General features: G+C 39.5%; 1 protein-coding gene across 1 annotated transcript; it reads right to left on the reverse strand.

Moving 5' to 3' along the window:
* Nucleotides 1-11,043: 11,043 nt before the first annotated feature.
* LOC147607861 (uncharacterized) lies at nt 11,044-13,371 on the reverse strand. The gene is made up of 2 exons (XM_086789994.1): nt 12,953-13,371; nt 11,044-12,235 (listed from the first exon to the last, which is right to left on the reverse strand). The coding sequence occupies exons 1-2, from the start codon at nt 13,205-13,207 to the stop codon at nt 12,014-12,016; spliced, it is 477 nt and encodes a 158-aa protein (XP_086646120.1). The 5' UTR covers nt 13,208-13,371; the 3' UTR covers nt 11,044-12,013.
* Between the last annotated feature and the right edge of the window lie 3,784 nt (nt 13,372-17,155).

Genomic DNA, 17,155 nt, shown 5'->3' on the forward strand with positions numbered 1-17,155 from the left:
TTGAGATCTATCTTTGTGAAGATCTGGACTCCACTTAGTCTATCTAGAAGCTCATCAATTCTCAGGATAGGCTTATTCTTAACTGTCAGTTGATTGAGACCTTTGTAGTCCACACAGAGTCTTAGCGTTCAATCTTTCTTTTTCTGAAAGAGAACTGGCGCACCCCAATGTGAAACACTGGGTCTTACAAACCCTTGTTCTAACAGCTGTCTAAGCTGTTCCTTGAGTTTGATGGCTTCAGGAACTGGCATTTTGTATGTGCGCAAGGCTACTGGGCTGTGCTCCGGGGGTCAATTCTATCACATAATCTACTTCTCGAATTGGAGGCATCTCTATTAATTCTGTTGGAAATAAATCATCATAATCACTTAACCATTCAGGTTCTTTAGCTTTTAACTTTGAGTCTACTGGATTCATTTTGATAACATAAATGAGCTGCTTCTTTCTAAGTTCTTTTAGTATCTTAGAAGCCTTTACTCTGCAGACTTGGGGATCCTGAAATTTCGGTTCCTTGAACTTTATTTCTATGGAGGTCACGGAAGGAAATGGCTCCATTATGACAGTGAATGTCAGTTTGATTTTTGTGGAGCCAATCCATTCCACCAAGGATCCCATCAAAAACTCCCAAAGGTATAACTCTGAACTGACAGTCAGTTAAATTCCCATCTAGATTGAACTGAATATGATCTGTCTCAAGGTGAGTGAAAAGAATCTTTCCACTTGCCAATTCAACTTGCATAGGTTTCCCTGATTTTTGATCTAAGACTTGCATAGGTTTCCCTGATTTCTGATCTAAGACTTGCTTACGCAAGCATCCAGGGGAAATGAAAGAATGAGTACTGCCTGAATCAATCAAAAGATTAAAAGAATTACCCTAATACTCAGCTAGAGTATAGATGACAGAGAATTGATGGTTTGGCCCTTGGTTTTCAATTGCTGCATAAATCTGTCCTCTTTCTTCTTCCACTATTTCAGCTTGTGACTGCTTTGGCTGCTGCAGTCTGAGGCGGAACTCTTTCTCTTTGGTTGCTCCAATTCTGGGAAGGAGTTCTGAGGTTACTCTGGACAGAGGCAGATGGCTAAGCTGGAGTTCTCTTGGGATTGCCTTGATTTAGACGAGATGGTGGTGGACCCTGATCTGAATGATAAGAAGGGGTTGGTCTCTGCACTCTCGATCCTTGACTTCCCTGTCCCCTTCACATGGTAGGAGTCGGGCAGTATTTCAGCTGGTGACCAAAACCCTGGCATCCAAAACATGGGTTCTCACTTCTGAGCTCATCCCTTTGAATTCTTGAAAGAGGTGGGGCTCTTGAGAAACATGGGAAGGGTCTTCCTTCACTTCTGAATCTCCTAATATCCTGATTCTGAATTGGGCCTTGCTGCCTCTTTGGGGGAGGAAAGTTTGAAGTACTTCCCGGGGTTTGGAATCTTTTAAAATTAGAGGGTGTAGGCTTTAGCGGGACCTTAACAACAAAGGATTTGGCAAAGTCTTTTGCCATTCTTACTGCTTCGACAATTGAGACAGGTTTGGCATTCTTGACTAAGGTGTCCAATGGCTCGTTCATTCCTCGAATATTGAATCTAGCCATCAGCTGCTCTTCATCCAATTGTGGAGAATATTTGAGGAGAAGGGCAAAAGCTTGATGGTACTCTTCAATTGTCCGGCTAACCTGCTTTAGTTCCAAGAACTCATTCATTTTAGTTTCAAGGAAGCCCGGAGGACAAAACCTCTTTCTGAGGTAAGCTTTAAGATCGGTCGAGGTCTGAGAACTCTAATTTTGATATAAAGATTCTTTACGCATCTATTTATGCATAAAAATCAACTTCAGTGAAAATAACACTTTTATAAAAATCCTTTTATGCAGAATAACAGTTTTGAAATAAAAATAAATACTTTTATGCGTCTATTTATGCATAAAAATCAACTTTAATGAGAATATCAGTTTTGAAATAGAAATAAATCCTTTATGCATCTTTCTGTGCATAGAATCAATTTTAATGAGAATAACAGGTTTGAAATAAAAATAAATCCTTTATGCATCTTTCTGTGCATAAAATCAATTTTAATGAGAATAACAATCTTGAAATAAAAAAAATCCTTTATGCATCTTGCATAAAATCGATTTTAATGAGAATAATAGTTTTGAAATAAAAATAAATCCTTTATGCATCTCTCTCTGCATAAAATCAATTTTAATGAGAATAACAGTTTTGAAATAAAAATAAATCCTCGATGCATCTTTCTGTGCATAAAATCAATTTAAATGAGAATAGCAGTTTTGAAATAAAAATAAATCCTTCATACATCTTTCTGTGCATAAATTCAAATTTAATGAGAATAACAGTTTTGAAATAAAAATAAATCCTTTATGCATCTTTCTCTACATAAAATCAATTTAATGAAAATAACAGTTTTGAAATAAAAATAAATACTTTATGCATCTTTCTGTGCATATAATCAATTTTAATGAGAATAACAATTTTGAAATAAAAATTAATCCTTTATGCATGTTTCTGTGCATTAAATCAATTCTAATGAGAATAACACTTTTTAAATAAAAATAAATCCTTTATGCATCTTTCTATGCATAAAATCAATTCTAATGAGAATAACAGTTTTGAAATAAAAATAAATCCTTTATGCATCTTTCTGTGCATAAAATCAATTCTAATGAGAATAATAGTTTTGAAATAAAAATAAATCCTTTATGCATCTTTTTGTGCATAAAATCAATTCTAATGAGAGTAAGACTTTTGAAATAAAAATAAATCCTTTATGCATCTTTCTGTGCATAAAATCAATTCTAATGAGAGTAAGACTTTTGAAATAAAAATAAATCCTTTAGTTGTAATACAAACACATAACCCATCTTCTTGAGCTCTCTCTTAAATTGGTTGGCATTGATCAAATTAAGCTTTGATGCATTCACTCCCATCAATGTAATTCTATGTTCACCATACATAAACTACAGAAATCTTTGCTTCAAATTCAAGTGAAAGAACTAAGACTTGAGAGACAATCAAACCCAACAACCATGTTGATGGGTCCCATATCAAGAACAAGTAAATCAGTTTGTTGCCAAAGGTACCGGCTGTAATTTGAGACCACACAATGACTTCTTGGTTACAAATCTATGTGTACTTTCACTATCTACCAAAAAAAGATCCACCCTTCCATTGACTTTGGCCTCAAATCTCAAAGTTTGCTTGCACACTTGCATCTCGCATAAGGATCATGTGTTAAGGTACATAAATTTGGTTTTAGGCTTGCATCACCAAAAAAACACATAAGCATTCCATCATCATAATCTTGCCAAGCCTATTGTAAAGTGCTACCGGGATCAAAATTTTCCCTCAAGCACATGATCATCATCACTTTCCAAGCACATGCTCTGATGGGGACCAAACTTTGCAAGCATGTGGGGGGGACCCACCCCCACATGCTTGCAAAGTTTGGTCCCCATCGGAGCATGTTTGGGTACGATGGTATGGGGAAGGCCCAGATTTTCCATGGCCTCTTAAGCACCAAGAGACTTGAAAAACCCGCACTGGGTGCCGATTGCCAATCCAAACATGCTCTGATGGGGACCAAACTTTGCAAGCATGTGGGGGGGACCCACCCCCACATGCTTGCAAAGTTTGGTCCCCATCGGAGCATGTTAGGGTACGATGGCATGGAGATTTTCAACAAACAATATGATAGCCAAAGTGTTAAAAAATATAATAAAATCAAGAACATCAACTAAAATGTAATGATACTCAATAATGAGAAAACTCATAATGATATAAACATCAAATAAGTACATCAGAATGAAAATGAGCTACCCCAGCTAGTCTGAGGTTAGTCACTGCCCAAAAATCTAAGTACAATGTAAGTGAGCTGACCCAGCTAGTCTGAGTTTAGTCATTATCAAGATAGAGATCTAGTCAGCAGCACCCTCTCTAGCTCTCAACTGCTCTAGAATGCTCTCATGGTCATCCACTCGAAGCCGAAAACGAGGGTGAGAACTGTGTTTTCGGCTCTGTACTCGAACAAGAGTGAGCCTGGTAGCAACCACTAGATGAGAGAACTCAAATGCCTCTAACTCCCACTTCCACTGCTGGAACTCAAGACTCCCCCGATGAAGTCGAATCTGCTGGTAGAACCGGCCTGCCACAATCATGCTATGGGCGTCATAAGAAAACCCATGATCATCCACTGTATCCTGGTCAAGCATGCACTTTGGCCTAGTGCAACTCATCAGATAGTAGTCTACTCCCTCGCTGTTTCCCTCACTGGCAATAATAGCAAATACATCACCCTCCTGTAGCAAATCTGTCAGGTCATCATAACTGACCATGAACGCAGGACCTGTGTGCTCATCAGACACCACTGGATGTGAAGGATGCTCGGGGGAGAGGAATGTCTGTATCCATGCATCTGCCCATCCTCTCGAGGCACAATGTGACCAATCGCCATCCATACATGCTCCACAGAAGCATGCAAACCGTCGTGTGTAAATCGTGGGGACCGCCATGCACGTGCTCCTGATGGAATGTAAGCCCAAGGTGCCAGGTACTGTGTCACAATCATGGGAGGCTCTGCGGTCAATCGTGCCACCATCCACATGCCAAAAAAATCTCCTGACAATCCGAGCATCACGTCTGGGGTACGATGATGCTGCACTCCCACACAAATGTTGGGAGCACCACTCGACTACGTGGCCCGCATCTCTGAACCGCTGAGCATCCTGTCGCAGCTGATGACGCCTCAAGGCACGTTTCACACACGCGCTTGCACCATCATGCTCACCCTTCCCGTGACCAGTCTCAAAGAATGACCAAATCACTGGGATACTAGACTGCACATGCCACCTATAAATCCATAAAAGATAGTCTTAGTTATTGTTTTCTTTAAGATGTTCTAGTGAATTTAGTTTAATTGAAAATGTAAGAAAGCCATAAGTATAACCTGTAGAGCCAATAGAATTGACGTGATGACTTGAACTGTGCGCAACAACCATCCGACCAAACCCATCGCTGGACATGTCTGATCCCACAATCTCCTAAAAAATCGTCATGGAGACGAAAGCAGTGTTGCACAAAATGTGCATCATGTGAACGATCATCACTGATATAGAACTGATACTCTCGAATAATGACACGGGTCTCGGGGGTACTCGCTATCCCATCTACATGAGCCTCTGCATGTCGATAGCTAATGTGGACCAAAATAGCAACCTGGTGAGGGAAGCAATACATACGTTTAGGACACAAAAAATCAATTAAGTAATGAAGCTCAAACATAAAACAAATAGTACAAAATATAACCATTACCTGCTCTGAGAAGTAATACTCAGATTGTATCTCCTGAAAAGGTGTGAAAGTGTAGTTCTCTGCAAAATCAATCACAGAGACGACCACACCAATAGGAAACTCTGCTAGGCATGCTCGGAACTGACGATCCTGCCACTTGGCACAATGACTGTGCCGTATGTAGGGGTAGATCTGCTCCCTAAATGTGGCTGTGAAGTGACAACGTGGTGTATGTTTGTCCACGAGCTGCAACTTCCTGGACTGTCCACCACTCTGGAGCTGGTGTGTCACATACTCATAACGTTGCCATGCCACTATCTCTTGGTCACTTGCATCAAGATCTACCATCTGTAGATGTGCAAGTGAACCACATGATGTGCAATTGCTCTCCACACAAGGCATCCTATGGAACTGGGCATCCTCCGTGCGTGCACACAAAAGAGAGTGGATGAAATCACGTGGACTACGAGGCAACTCTCTATGCCCACTAAGAGAACGGAACACATCCCAATTTTAAGCTCTGGATACGAAGCCACAAACTGAGAATACAACTCAGTTTGGGACATTTCAAGAAAGCAAGCACCGTGCTCAATGAACACTCCTCTTGTCACTCTCTTACGCAAAGCTTTCTTGAAAACTGGCGATGCACGACAATTCTCCTCCCAAAAACTTTCTATCAAGGTTCTAGTGGTTTCATCTAGTAGGCGATCATGCCTAGCTACACGACCACTACTCGCCCACATAGCACCAACCTCATTGGCATCTAAACTTTGTCGCCTAATAGACCCAACTCTAAGTGCGTGTGGTGCTATGGAAAGGATGCGAGATGTGGCACTAACCTTACCCTTCATTTGGGAGCTACTTATGGCTGCCACAATAGCCCGTCGAGCAGCCAAAGCGTCCGCAGAGTTCCTCTTCTTGTTAACTATATAGGAATGACGAACACTTTGTAGCACCGCCATGCCAGCTCTCCTCTCTCTTCGACCTCCAATGTCGGAAAGCGCCCTGCAGTTGGCCATGTTGGGCAGATCAATCAAAGCATCAAGCACACATGCCTGTGATGAAGACGTGAGGTCTTTGAAATAGGATTGGAAGATTGCATGGGCACGACGATGTGCCCCTGACTTTGATAGTTCTTTCCTATCCACACGAAGGGCGCCCAAAGGAGGGGGGTGGGTTCTTGTAGAAGAGAGGACTCAAGAAGGGCGGGTTCATGTGGATTATCTAAACTAAGGGGTAGTGGGGGGGAAGAGGGCGAAGGGAGAGGAAGTGGAAGAGGAGGAGCAAGGCTTGGATCATCGCCAACGGAAGGTGTTGCTCATTGACGTGCTCTCCACTCTCTCTTTCTCTCACGAGCTACCCTTCTCCTCTCCTCCTCTTGAACTTGGTGGATGGGGGGGAGTCTAGTCCTATCACGTTTCCGACTCCTACGACTTTGAGAACCCATTCTCAAGGAAGCTAAGAGAGAAAATATTATAAGGGCTCAATGATGGGATAGTACTACAGATAAGTGTGGGATAGTACTAGAGATGTGTGATTATATAGGAAAAATAGGTTATCCACTTCAAATCTCACTGGATTTCCTATCTAAGATTGATTGGATAACTAAGATAAACATAAAGATATTTAAAGATAAACTATTATCCACTTAAAAATTAATATTATTTATAATATTTATTAACAAGTCGAAATATTTATCATTACCAGATATATAAATATATCTTTAAAGAAATCTTTTATTTTATAATTATATAACTTCTTTTTTTAAATAAAGTATTTTTTTCATATTTTATTCAAAGGTTTATTCTACATAAAAAATTTTCAAGAAATATAAAAATAAAAAATTTATTTTTTTTAAATTAATAATATGATCTTTAATAATATTTTTATTGATCTAATCCCAAAATATAATCCTTTTAAATTAGTGATTTTAAATTCTTTTATTTAATAAGTTACATATATTTTATTATTTAAATTTCTATATTCTATTTCTCTAAATTACTAAATTAACTTTTCCAAAAATATGTTTTTGAAAAAAGAGGGGAGGTGGGAAGGAGATGCCACGTGTCACAAGCGTGCATGACACGTGGCATTCTCTTGACATGTGGCACTATTATGGTTGATGTGGCAATTCCATGATGTGGCATGCCATGTCACCATGTGCGAGGTGGCATGTAAAGGTGGCAAGATGATGTGGCATTAATGATGACTAGGATGATGAGGTGGGGAGTCAACTAGGTTGACCATGTTGACATGGAGGGTGGAGGTGGCAAGCTGCTTATGTGGATCCTCTCGATGCTCACGTGGACATAAAGTGGCATGCATGTATAAGGTTTGGGCCTACCCAAGCCTCACACATGGAATGAAACCTAAGCTGTGAAGTTTACCAAGCCTAGATTTCCAAACCTAACTAGGATTGGTTTTAGACTTGAAAAGGGGAGAGTGGACACAATATGGGAATTTTCACTTGGGAGGATTGAAAATGGACCTTCCCATACTCAAATCAAGCCAATTTTTTTTGATAAATTCATGGCAACAAGAGTATTGATCCCATGAGTTTTTAGATTGAAAGATTCAATATTTAATTTTCTAGAATTAAATTACTATTGATTTAATGGGCCTCTGACAGTCATAATAAATTTTCCAAAGTAAATCTACAAAAATCAAACCGTTAGATTTGTAATTTTATCTTATACCCACATTATACTAATCTTTCCCAATCTAATCATCACTAGATCCATACAATTTGAGCATTTTAAATGGTAGATGTGGTGGGAGGATAAAATAGTATGTTTTTTAACAATTCTAATATCTTTTAAATAATATAGAAAATAGTAGAACACATCAAAAATTACTCGATAAATCAAGTTAAGCTCTATGTTATTTGTATTTGTGATATGCAAAGTGGGAACATCGTATGAGTAATAGTGTAAAAGTTATAGGCAATTTACTCACATTCACTATACCTGTCTAAACCTAGGACAGGGCCTGTATACAAACTTGGTTCCCAAAGAAAAGGGGATTTGCAATTATTGGATATTCGATCAGATTATAGTTTTAGGTGCCCAACTTTGCATATGATGTTTCATTAGAAGACCTTGAAGTGAAACTCCTTGGCTAACTATGAGAGATTGGCTATTCTTCTTGAAAAAATGCCTGTTTTTCAGCTAAAGCCAAGGGCGCCCACGACATGAAACTAGATAACCTCATCTTGCAACCACCCTTGTGCAGACCATCACCGAGGAGGTCTCACCTAGCAATGCAAACTCTCACCATTACTCATCACGTATGGTCTAAGTTAGAGGATCTCTTTGCTTGAGATTCATCGATGAGGGAAGTTACCTTGTGGGGGCAGCTCTATGGTTTGTTATTCCCTGAAAGCAATTCCATGCAGCCTTTTCTCATGAAGGCCAAGGTTATCCATGACCAGTACTGGTTATGGGTACTGCTTTGTCCTCTTCTTAGTTGGCTACTCTTATACTCATCACGTATGGTCTAAGTTAGAGGATCTCTTTGCTTGAGATTCATCGATGAGGGAAGTTACCTTGCGGGGGCAGCTCTATGGTTTGTTATTCCTTGAAAGCAATTCCATGTAGTCTTTTCTCATGAAGGCCAAGGTTATCCATGACCAGTACTGGTTATGGGGTACTGCTTTGTCCTCTTCTTAGTTGGCTACTCTTACCCTCACCAAGCTTCCTTTGGACAATAATGGGATTTCTCGATCTTTGTGGTGCCAGTTCACATCCACTCAGTTGGATTTTAATGATCTTAGCTCCCTACTTTTGGAGGAGGAGTCCGTTCTCATCTCACAGGGTAAATTGAAGGTGTTAGTCAACAATTCTGACCAGGCACTTTCCTTAGTTTAGAAGAAAGGTTGGAGTTGCTGCTTTACTTGTGGAAAAAGAGGCCATCTGTCCAAAGATTGTTTGTCCAGAAGAAGGACCCAAGGGCAAGGCTTCATCTCAGAGAAAAGGCAAAGACACGACATAGGATAGTGATACAGATTCTAGCACCACTTCTAGGGCTTCCAGGGTGCTTCTGGCTCAAGAGAACCCACATGGTGTACTTCTCTAGTACACACATGCAGTTTCCTCCCATGTGCTTCTAGCAAGAAGAGGCTTGTGTGCGAGAGAGGGAGCTGATTGCAACTCCACTTACTAGTGCATGGGGACTGTGAAATCTTCTCAGAGTTCCAAGCGTTAGACATTTGGTAGAACATGGTTATCTTTGGTACAACAGAGATTACAAAGTGGATCTGTTCCAAGTTCATTGTTTGAGGCTTTTGGGATGTGATGTGTTATGTCCACTATTGGGGATTATGGGCGTGGTGTGTCTAGCAGCTCATCATCTATTCTTAGAGTTCAGTGCACACTTGTGTAGGAATTCGTTCGCCAAGAAAAGTTCCTTGCTATTCGTGGTGGCATCTTGTTTCAAGGAAATAGGTTGGCAGGTGCTCTCTCTGAGGTGATTCCAGTATTCCACGATGCTAGAGAGTCCATGGTTTCATCTTCATCAACTTATCTTCTTCCGACTCTTACATGCTATGAGCTGCAAAGGGGGTGTTAAAATTTATGCATCTTTGTGTTTTGGGGCTTTACCATTGATCTGGTATTTGATTGTATTTTACTCCTATTTATTTGTCCAGGGCCAGTCGGCCAGTTTCCTACTGCACTATATAAGGAGTTCCTCATTATTCACTGATTCATCCACTTCACTTGCACATAGTTTAACACTCAGTTGGCCATTGCCATTGTAAAGCTTTACTGCTGTTATAAAAATTGATCTTGTCCAACTCTCTGAATCTCCTTTGCACTCTCTCATATGTTTACTGTTTATGCTTTCGCCTGTGCTATCTCCTTCAAGAAGTCGATGGCAAGTCAGAGGAGCCACAGTAGGACAAGAAGGATGTCTCCAAGCAAAAATGTAAGAGGAAAAAACAAGGGCATCTAGCCTAGACTGGCTGTGTAGAACATGTAGGTAGGGAGAGGTGGCTTAGTGGAGGAGAAGCTGCCTTTCTTGCCAAGATGTAATCAAGGAAGATCACACATATGGCTCGTGGTGGATAGGAATTGTGGCATTAGTCTCATCACTTTTATAGCAAAACGACCAATTGATGCACCAAATTGTGAATAAATTGAACCCTTAAGTCTATTCACACGGGGAGGGGAGAACAGTGTAGGACACCCCCTCCCCCACAAGACAAGAGCTGGTGGATGGAAGAAATTCTACAGAGCCTACTTGGAGATGGGTTGAAAAGGGCTTGCTGGGTGATGGGCTGTAGAGGGCTGTTAGGTACAGTCTCTACTCAGAGTGTTGGGTGTCGAAGGGGTACTAAGGGTTTATATCGGGTATGAGTGCAAGGAAAGAGAGAGAAAAGCGGGGTACAAAGGACGGTATACAAATAATTCTAGTGTGAGACAACCTCTGATAACGAAGAGGTGGCAAGGAGAAGTAAAGCTCAGTACAAAAACACAAAAACCCTAAAAGTATAAACACCCTAAAATTGCAAAACCCTAAGAAAACCAAAATATAAAAATGCAAAACCCAAAATATGTAGATGTGGTTAAGCCTAGCTTTGATACCATGTTGGAATTAGGGTATCCCAAGAGGAGCTATGGAGGTGAAAGATATCCATGATAGGTGTGTAAGACTAGAGTGCAAGTAGAGAGATGACATGGAAGCTTCAACCATGATCATGGTGCACAAAGAGAGAGAGAGAGAGAGATGATAACACACAATAGAGAGGAGTTGCACCACACAAGAATGATTGTATTATGATAATACTTTCACCATGTACAATGCTTTAATAGGCACCAAGGCCTCATCTTTTGACCCCAAATAAGTGGGTTTTCACACCTAGTTTGTTTACACCACTAAGGACACTTGACCACACTTCAAACTAACTCCAACATACATAATATTTTCTCAAATTGTTCTCAGATATTTAAGAGTACTCATGAATGTACTTTGTCAAGTTCAAGTGCTATGGAGAAAAGTTGATACGTGTTCTCAACAAGTTTTAATGATACCAATGGCAAAAAGGCGATACATCTCCTTGCAACTAGCTCTTTGATGTAAGTGGGCGAAATGTTTATACATGCTCTAATAATGTGCTCATGTCTATGGGAAAAGGTTGATATATGTTCTCAACTAGGTAAAAGAAAAAGTACAAATTTTATGCAGTAGTGACTATGGGAAAGGTTGATATATGCTCTCTAGTCTTAACTAGGTAAAGAAAAGTGAAAGTTTTATGTATTAAAAACTTTGGGGAAAAAGAAGATCATAAAGCTCTAGGATATGCAAGTATAATGTACTAAGGGCTATGATAAAAAGGGTTGTTCAAGTTGCATGAAAGGTCAATGTACTGATGCGTGATAGAAAAAAGGTGATACATCGTCTCAATTAGCTCGAAGAAAAGCAAGGTTAGAGCTTGAAGAAAAACAAGGTTAATATACTACTGAGTGGGGGGTTAATGTACTAATGTACTAATAAAACCAATGAGTAGGGGTTTAATACACTAATGAGTCCCTAGGGGGTTAATATACTAATGAGGAGGGGGTTAACGTACTAATGAGTAGGGGTAGGGGGTTAATGTACTAATGAGTAGGGGGAGGGGGTGAGTAGGGGGTTAATACTAATGAGTAGGGTAGGGGGTTAATATACTAATGAGGAGGGGGTTAATGTACTAATGAAACTAAGGAAAAGAAGTTGGCGGAGTTTAATTGCGCGAGGTGGTGTCGATGAGCTTGAAGGCGGGGAGGTGGTCGACGGTGGCGGTGATGGAGTAGCGTTCGAGGGTGTAGGATTCGTAGAGGTTGGCGGCCTCCCTCATGGCGTCTGCATACGCAGGCATCCTGGCCGCCCGGTCCGCTGCCGCCTTGGACTCCCACACGCTTGCCTCCAAGCACTGCCTTTGGGCGTTGGCCCTGCCCGCCCAATACTGCAAAACGCACACACACACACACAACACACCCCAACCAGTCAATCATCCATTCAAAGCCCATCGCAACTACAACTCCATTGCAAACAGGACCAGCTCAATCTGCCAACCTCGTTACCCTCCATAATCATACATCCCACATCAGCCTAGATACATTTCTAATGTATTACTGCTTGCAGCACTTAACTTCAACAATGAAGCAATTCAATTATTAAAACAAAATTATCTTGGTCATAGAGAAACCCATTTAAGAGCTATAAATCTCATAGTGAATTAGTAGTACACAGTAGTGTAAGTGCAGTAATTCATTAAGAGCTATAACACACTGTAGTAGTACTTAGTGCATAATACTGTAAGGGCAGTGAATTATCAAGATCTGTAACACACTATTAAGGAACCTAGTAGTGTAGATTTACAAACTTGCAGTAAATCCTACAAATTAATGAACCCATTGTGAAACGATAGAGAATCCATCAATTGAAGAGCAAAAAAGCAGCTGCAATATTTATAACCTTTCATTGTAATGTAAATGTATTAGTATATAAGTTCCTAGTTTGTGATTGCGATTCTATAGTTAACAAACCTGCAATTTAAACCAAAATCATCAATAAATCCATATAGGGCATCAATCAATCAGGAAAAGAGCATTAAGAAAGCCATTATAATATAGTAGAAGTAGCAATAATGATTAGCTTTGCTAATGTTGTTGCTGCTTACCCTTATCAATCCACCGCTTTTCCTAGCTTCCTCCAATGCAACATTATTGATCCTATTCAGAGTCGCTTCATCTGTGTCCTTCTTTCTCACTGATCTAAAGGCCATGACATAGAAGTTGGAGCTCTCAGTGAAGGCATACTTCTCAAAGACATCATTCCAATTGAAGCACAGGAACAAAGGGGCAGTAAGAGGGGAAGAATACACAGTGGGAGCAGGCTCAAGCTCATCAAAGGCATGCTTGCGAGCTTCCTGCATATTGTTTGGCAGAGAAAAGCAAAAATCTCAATTAACCCAAGTTCAAAACCTTAGCTTAATTCTTGAGTCAGATGCGCCACCCCAAACCAAGGGCCGCTCTTTTCACAATTGTTGAAGACTTTTCTTCCTTGTTAGGAGCTTTAAAGTGAGCGGAGGAGGAGACTATTTTGGAGCAGCTTGGAGGCGCGGGCGTGCCTCTAGGACCTTTCCACTTCGGCTCTCCATAGCCATACAATCAGGAGAGGGGGGTCCCCATATTGATAGCTACGCCTAGTGGAAACCTAACCCCCTCCTCTCTCAGTAGGAATCTGTGCATAGCATTGTGTTACATTCTGCCATATGGGTAGTTGTGCTTCCCTTTGGGAATCCTCTTTTGAAATTCAACTCCATTTTCTTGCTATTTCAAAAAAAAATTTAAAAGAGTTTTACTATCAAATACAAACATTCACATCATGTTATATTTTTCCCCATCACAAAATCTTGACTCCAATCATTAATATATCATGCACTTTGAAAAAATCCACCATATGCGAATCTTACTACCATGTACAAATGTAAGAATATTAGGCACCAAATGCAATATTTCCTACTCTAATTATCATAAAAATACAAGTCCAATTCTTTATCCCCCAATCAAAGATTTTGTGAATTCAAAAAAAAAAATTTACACGATGTTTGCACTATCTTCATTTCCTTCTAAAAAAGGAAAATTTAAGACCAAGCATTTTATACATCCATATACATATATACACACACATGCATGTATATACATACATATATATGTGTGTACACATGTGTATATATGCATACATATATACTATATTATATATTTTATATATGTATAATATATACATACATACACATATATAATTTATATAATATGATACATATGTATGTATGTATGTATACAGTATATACATAGGTATATATATACGCATGTAAATATGTATGTATATGAATACATGTGTATGTGTGTGTGTGTGTGTGTGTGTGTGTGTGTGTGTATTTACATACGTATATATATACATGTGTGTATTTACATACGTATATATATACACATGTAAATATGTATGTGTATGCATACAAGTTTTGAGACGTGTCATAGATACTCAAGAAGCTAGTCGAGCTTTGGAAACATGTCATGGAGATGTTTGTGCGGCCCCTTTGACCACGATGCAACTGGCACAAAGAGTCTTATTGCAGGGTTCTATTGGCCTACTATGGACAAGGATGTTCATGAATGATGTCATACTTGCAAAAGGACTGTCAAAATCTTTGGATGTCGGCAATTGGCGAGTGGACCTTTAAATCCCATACTTGTTTTTTCACCATTCAAGAAGTCGGAGGCTGATTTTTTAGGGAAACTCCCCCACTCTTCTATCTATGGCTATGGATTACATGACACGATGGGGCGACGCTAATGCTACCCGTGTGATGCTACTACCAAAGACAGTGGTAAAGTTTCTTGTGGAGCATGTGTTCTCTCATTTTTGTACACCTTTGGAGATTCTTACTGACAATGGGCTAGGTTTTTGAGGTGATCTTTTGGGAGAGTTAATGATGAAACTTTGTAAATACTATTTAGGGTTAAGTCCTATAGAAAGCTTAGAGTTTAGTTTTTTTAAAGCCATATTTGTGAGAAAGCTTTGGGTGTTTTTTTAAATAGCCTTATAGAAAGGTAAGTTTGAAGGCTTATAGCTATTAAAAGCTTTCTGGCTTCTATTTGTAAAGAGAAGAGGAACCATTTCTCTCTCTCTCTCTCTCTCTCTCTCTCTCTCTCTATCTCTCTCTCTCTGCCATACCCACCTACAATGGAGGTGAGATGTCTCGATCCACATTTCACCATTGGCTAAGCCACTTACATGCTCTTATTCCCAACTCATAGGTGCACACGCTGGCTAGCAGAGTTGAAGAAAAACATATCAGGTTGATTACGGTAGCTCCAAACACAGGTGCATGGAGTTTTGGGAGAAACTTAGGAATTCCTAGTAAGCGCAAGTCATCAACTTGCGTTGACTATGTCCTTGCACTTTGTACACACTGCATGTGCTGCTCCTATCGATTGAATGGTCCGTTGAAGTTTTTAGATCGCTGGCAATGTGGGCGGTTCGCTTTCAACAAGTTCCTTAAGCCTTTGTAGTATTAGAGGAAGGAGAAGTCGTCAAGGTTTCTCTAGCTGGTGAACCTGTAGAAGAATCATTGACACACATTCGAGAGAAAACTATAAACTGTGGATGTACCGTCAAGGAGCCATTCCCAAATTCATGGGCACGTGCCTTGCCCTTGTGTCCAAGAGCTGGGAGAGATAGTGGGCGAGGTGTCAGGCTGAGCTGATCAGGCTTTCCTTAAAGAAGTGTGGATTTTTAATAAAGAGAGAGGAGCTTTGTTTTCTCTAAAAGCTTAAGGAAAGCTTTGATTTCTTCTACATGTGTATATGTGCATGAGAGAGAGCTTCTATGATTATGCCTACAGTAATAAGATCATCATCGTCATATCAGAACAATCCTCAACGTCATCATCATCATCACTAAGGAGGTGCAACCTGTAGGGAGTACAGCAAGGGATTGAGGGCTTTAGACTTTTGCAAAAGCCTCTCCCAACATATGAGCCTCATGCATTGCCTTGGCTAAGTGGGAGAGCTTGGAGCTCTTGCTTTGTGCCTTGGCCTAGGTGGACTCTGTTGTGCACTATTGTAGTGTGGTGTTTGGTTATGATTGGAACTAGTCTCCTTGTGGTTTGGTCACTTTGGTAAGAGGCACATGTTGGTTGGCTTCTTGTCGTCGTCGTTTCTGATGGTGGTTTCTATGCAGTGAGATTGCGGGCCTCTTGGGCTTGGTTGGGGCCCTAATAGACATTCGTACGACTATTTTAATTTTAAAATTCATATTAAAGAAGCAACTATTTTTTCAAAATTCAGCAAAAAAGTAAAAAGTCCTCCTTGCTTTTTGAAAATTTAGAAATCCTCCCATTAGGGGAGTTTTTTTTTTCTTGAGAAGTTCAGCTCATGACAGTTTCTTCTTAACTGTGTTCACACATGCTTGGTACTCTTGTTTTCTTCTTGAAGCGTGTTCACACACTTGTGTGCAAAATTTTTAATCTCACCTTTAGGGGACTATTGAAGGACAAGACATTATCACCTATGGTGTGCATGGAGACTAGTTAGGGCAATACCCTCTTAATGCTTCCATGAACACAAATTGATATATTATGCACATATCCTCAAACGTGTCACATAATGTATGTACACACACACACACACATAAATACATACATACATATACATACATACACACACACATACATACATACATACATACATATATATATATATACACACACACACATATATAGGTGTATACATATGTATACACACATACACATATACATATATATTATGTATATGTATATATGATGTATGCATGTATGTATATATATGTATATATGTGTGTGTGTATATATATATATATATATAGATAGATAGATAGATAGATACATATGTATATATCTCTATACATACATATATATATGTGTGTGTGTGTAAATGTGTGTATATATTTATATATACATATACAAATTTATACATATTTATATACACATATATTGTGTATATAAATATATATGTGTGTATCTATATATATATGTGTGTATATATATATATATGTGTGTGTATATATATATATATATTGTGTGTTTTGACACGTGCGTATGTGTATGCATATATACGTATGTGTATATTTCGAGAGACAAAGACACCATGCGAGGACAAAATAGCTGATGGAAGGAATAAAATGAAGGAAAGAAACGGGCAAGCAAAGCTGCGGTGTATTCGAGGCCGTAAAATTTCACCATGATGATCTTTTGTTCAACAAAGAATGATTGGGATTGAAAGGGTTAAAATTTTTGACAAGGGATGGTGAAAGGGGCGAATCAAAGGGAGTGCGCCCCTTG

This window comes from Cibotium barometz, chromosome 54, assembly GCF_041138505.1.
Source record: "Cibotium barometz isolate CiBa-2024 chromosome 54, ASM4113850v1, whole genome shotgun sequence".
Classification (NCBI taxonomy): Eukaryota; Viridiplantae; Streptophyta; class Polypodiopsida; order Cyatheales; family Cibotiaceae; genus Cibotium; species Cibotium barometz.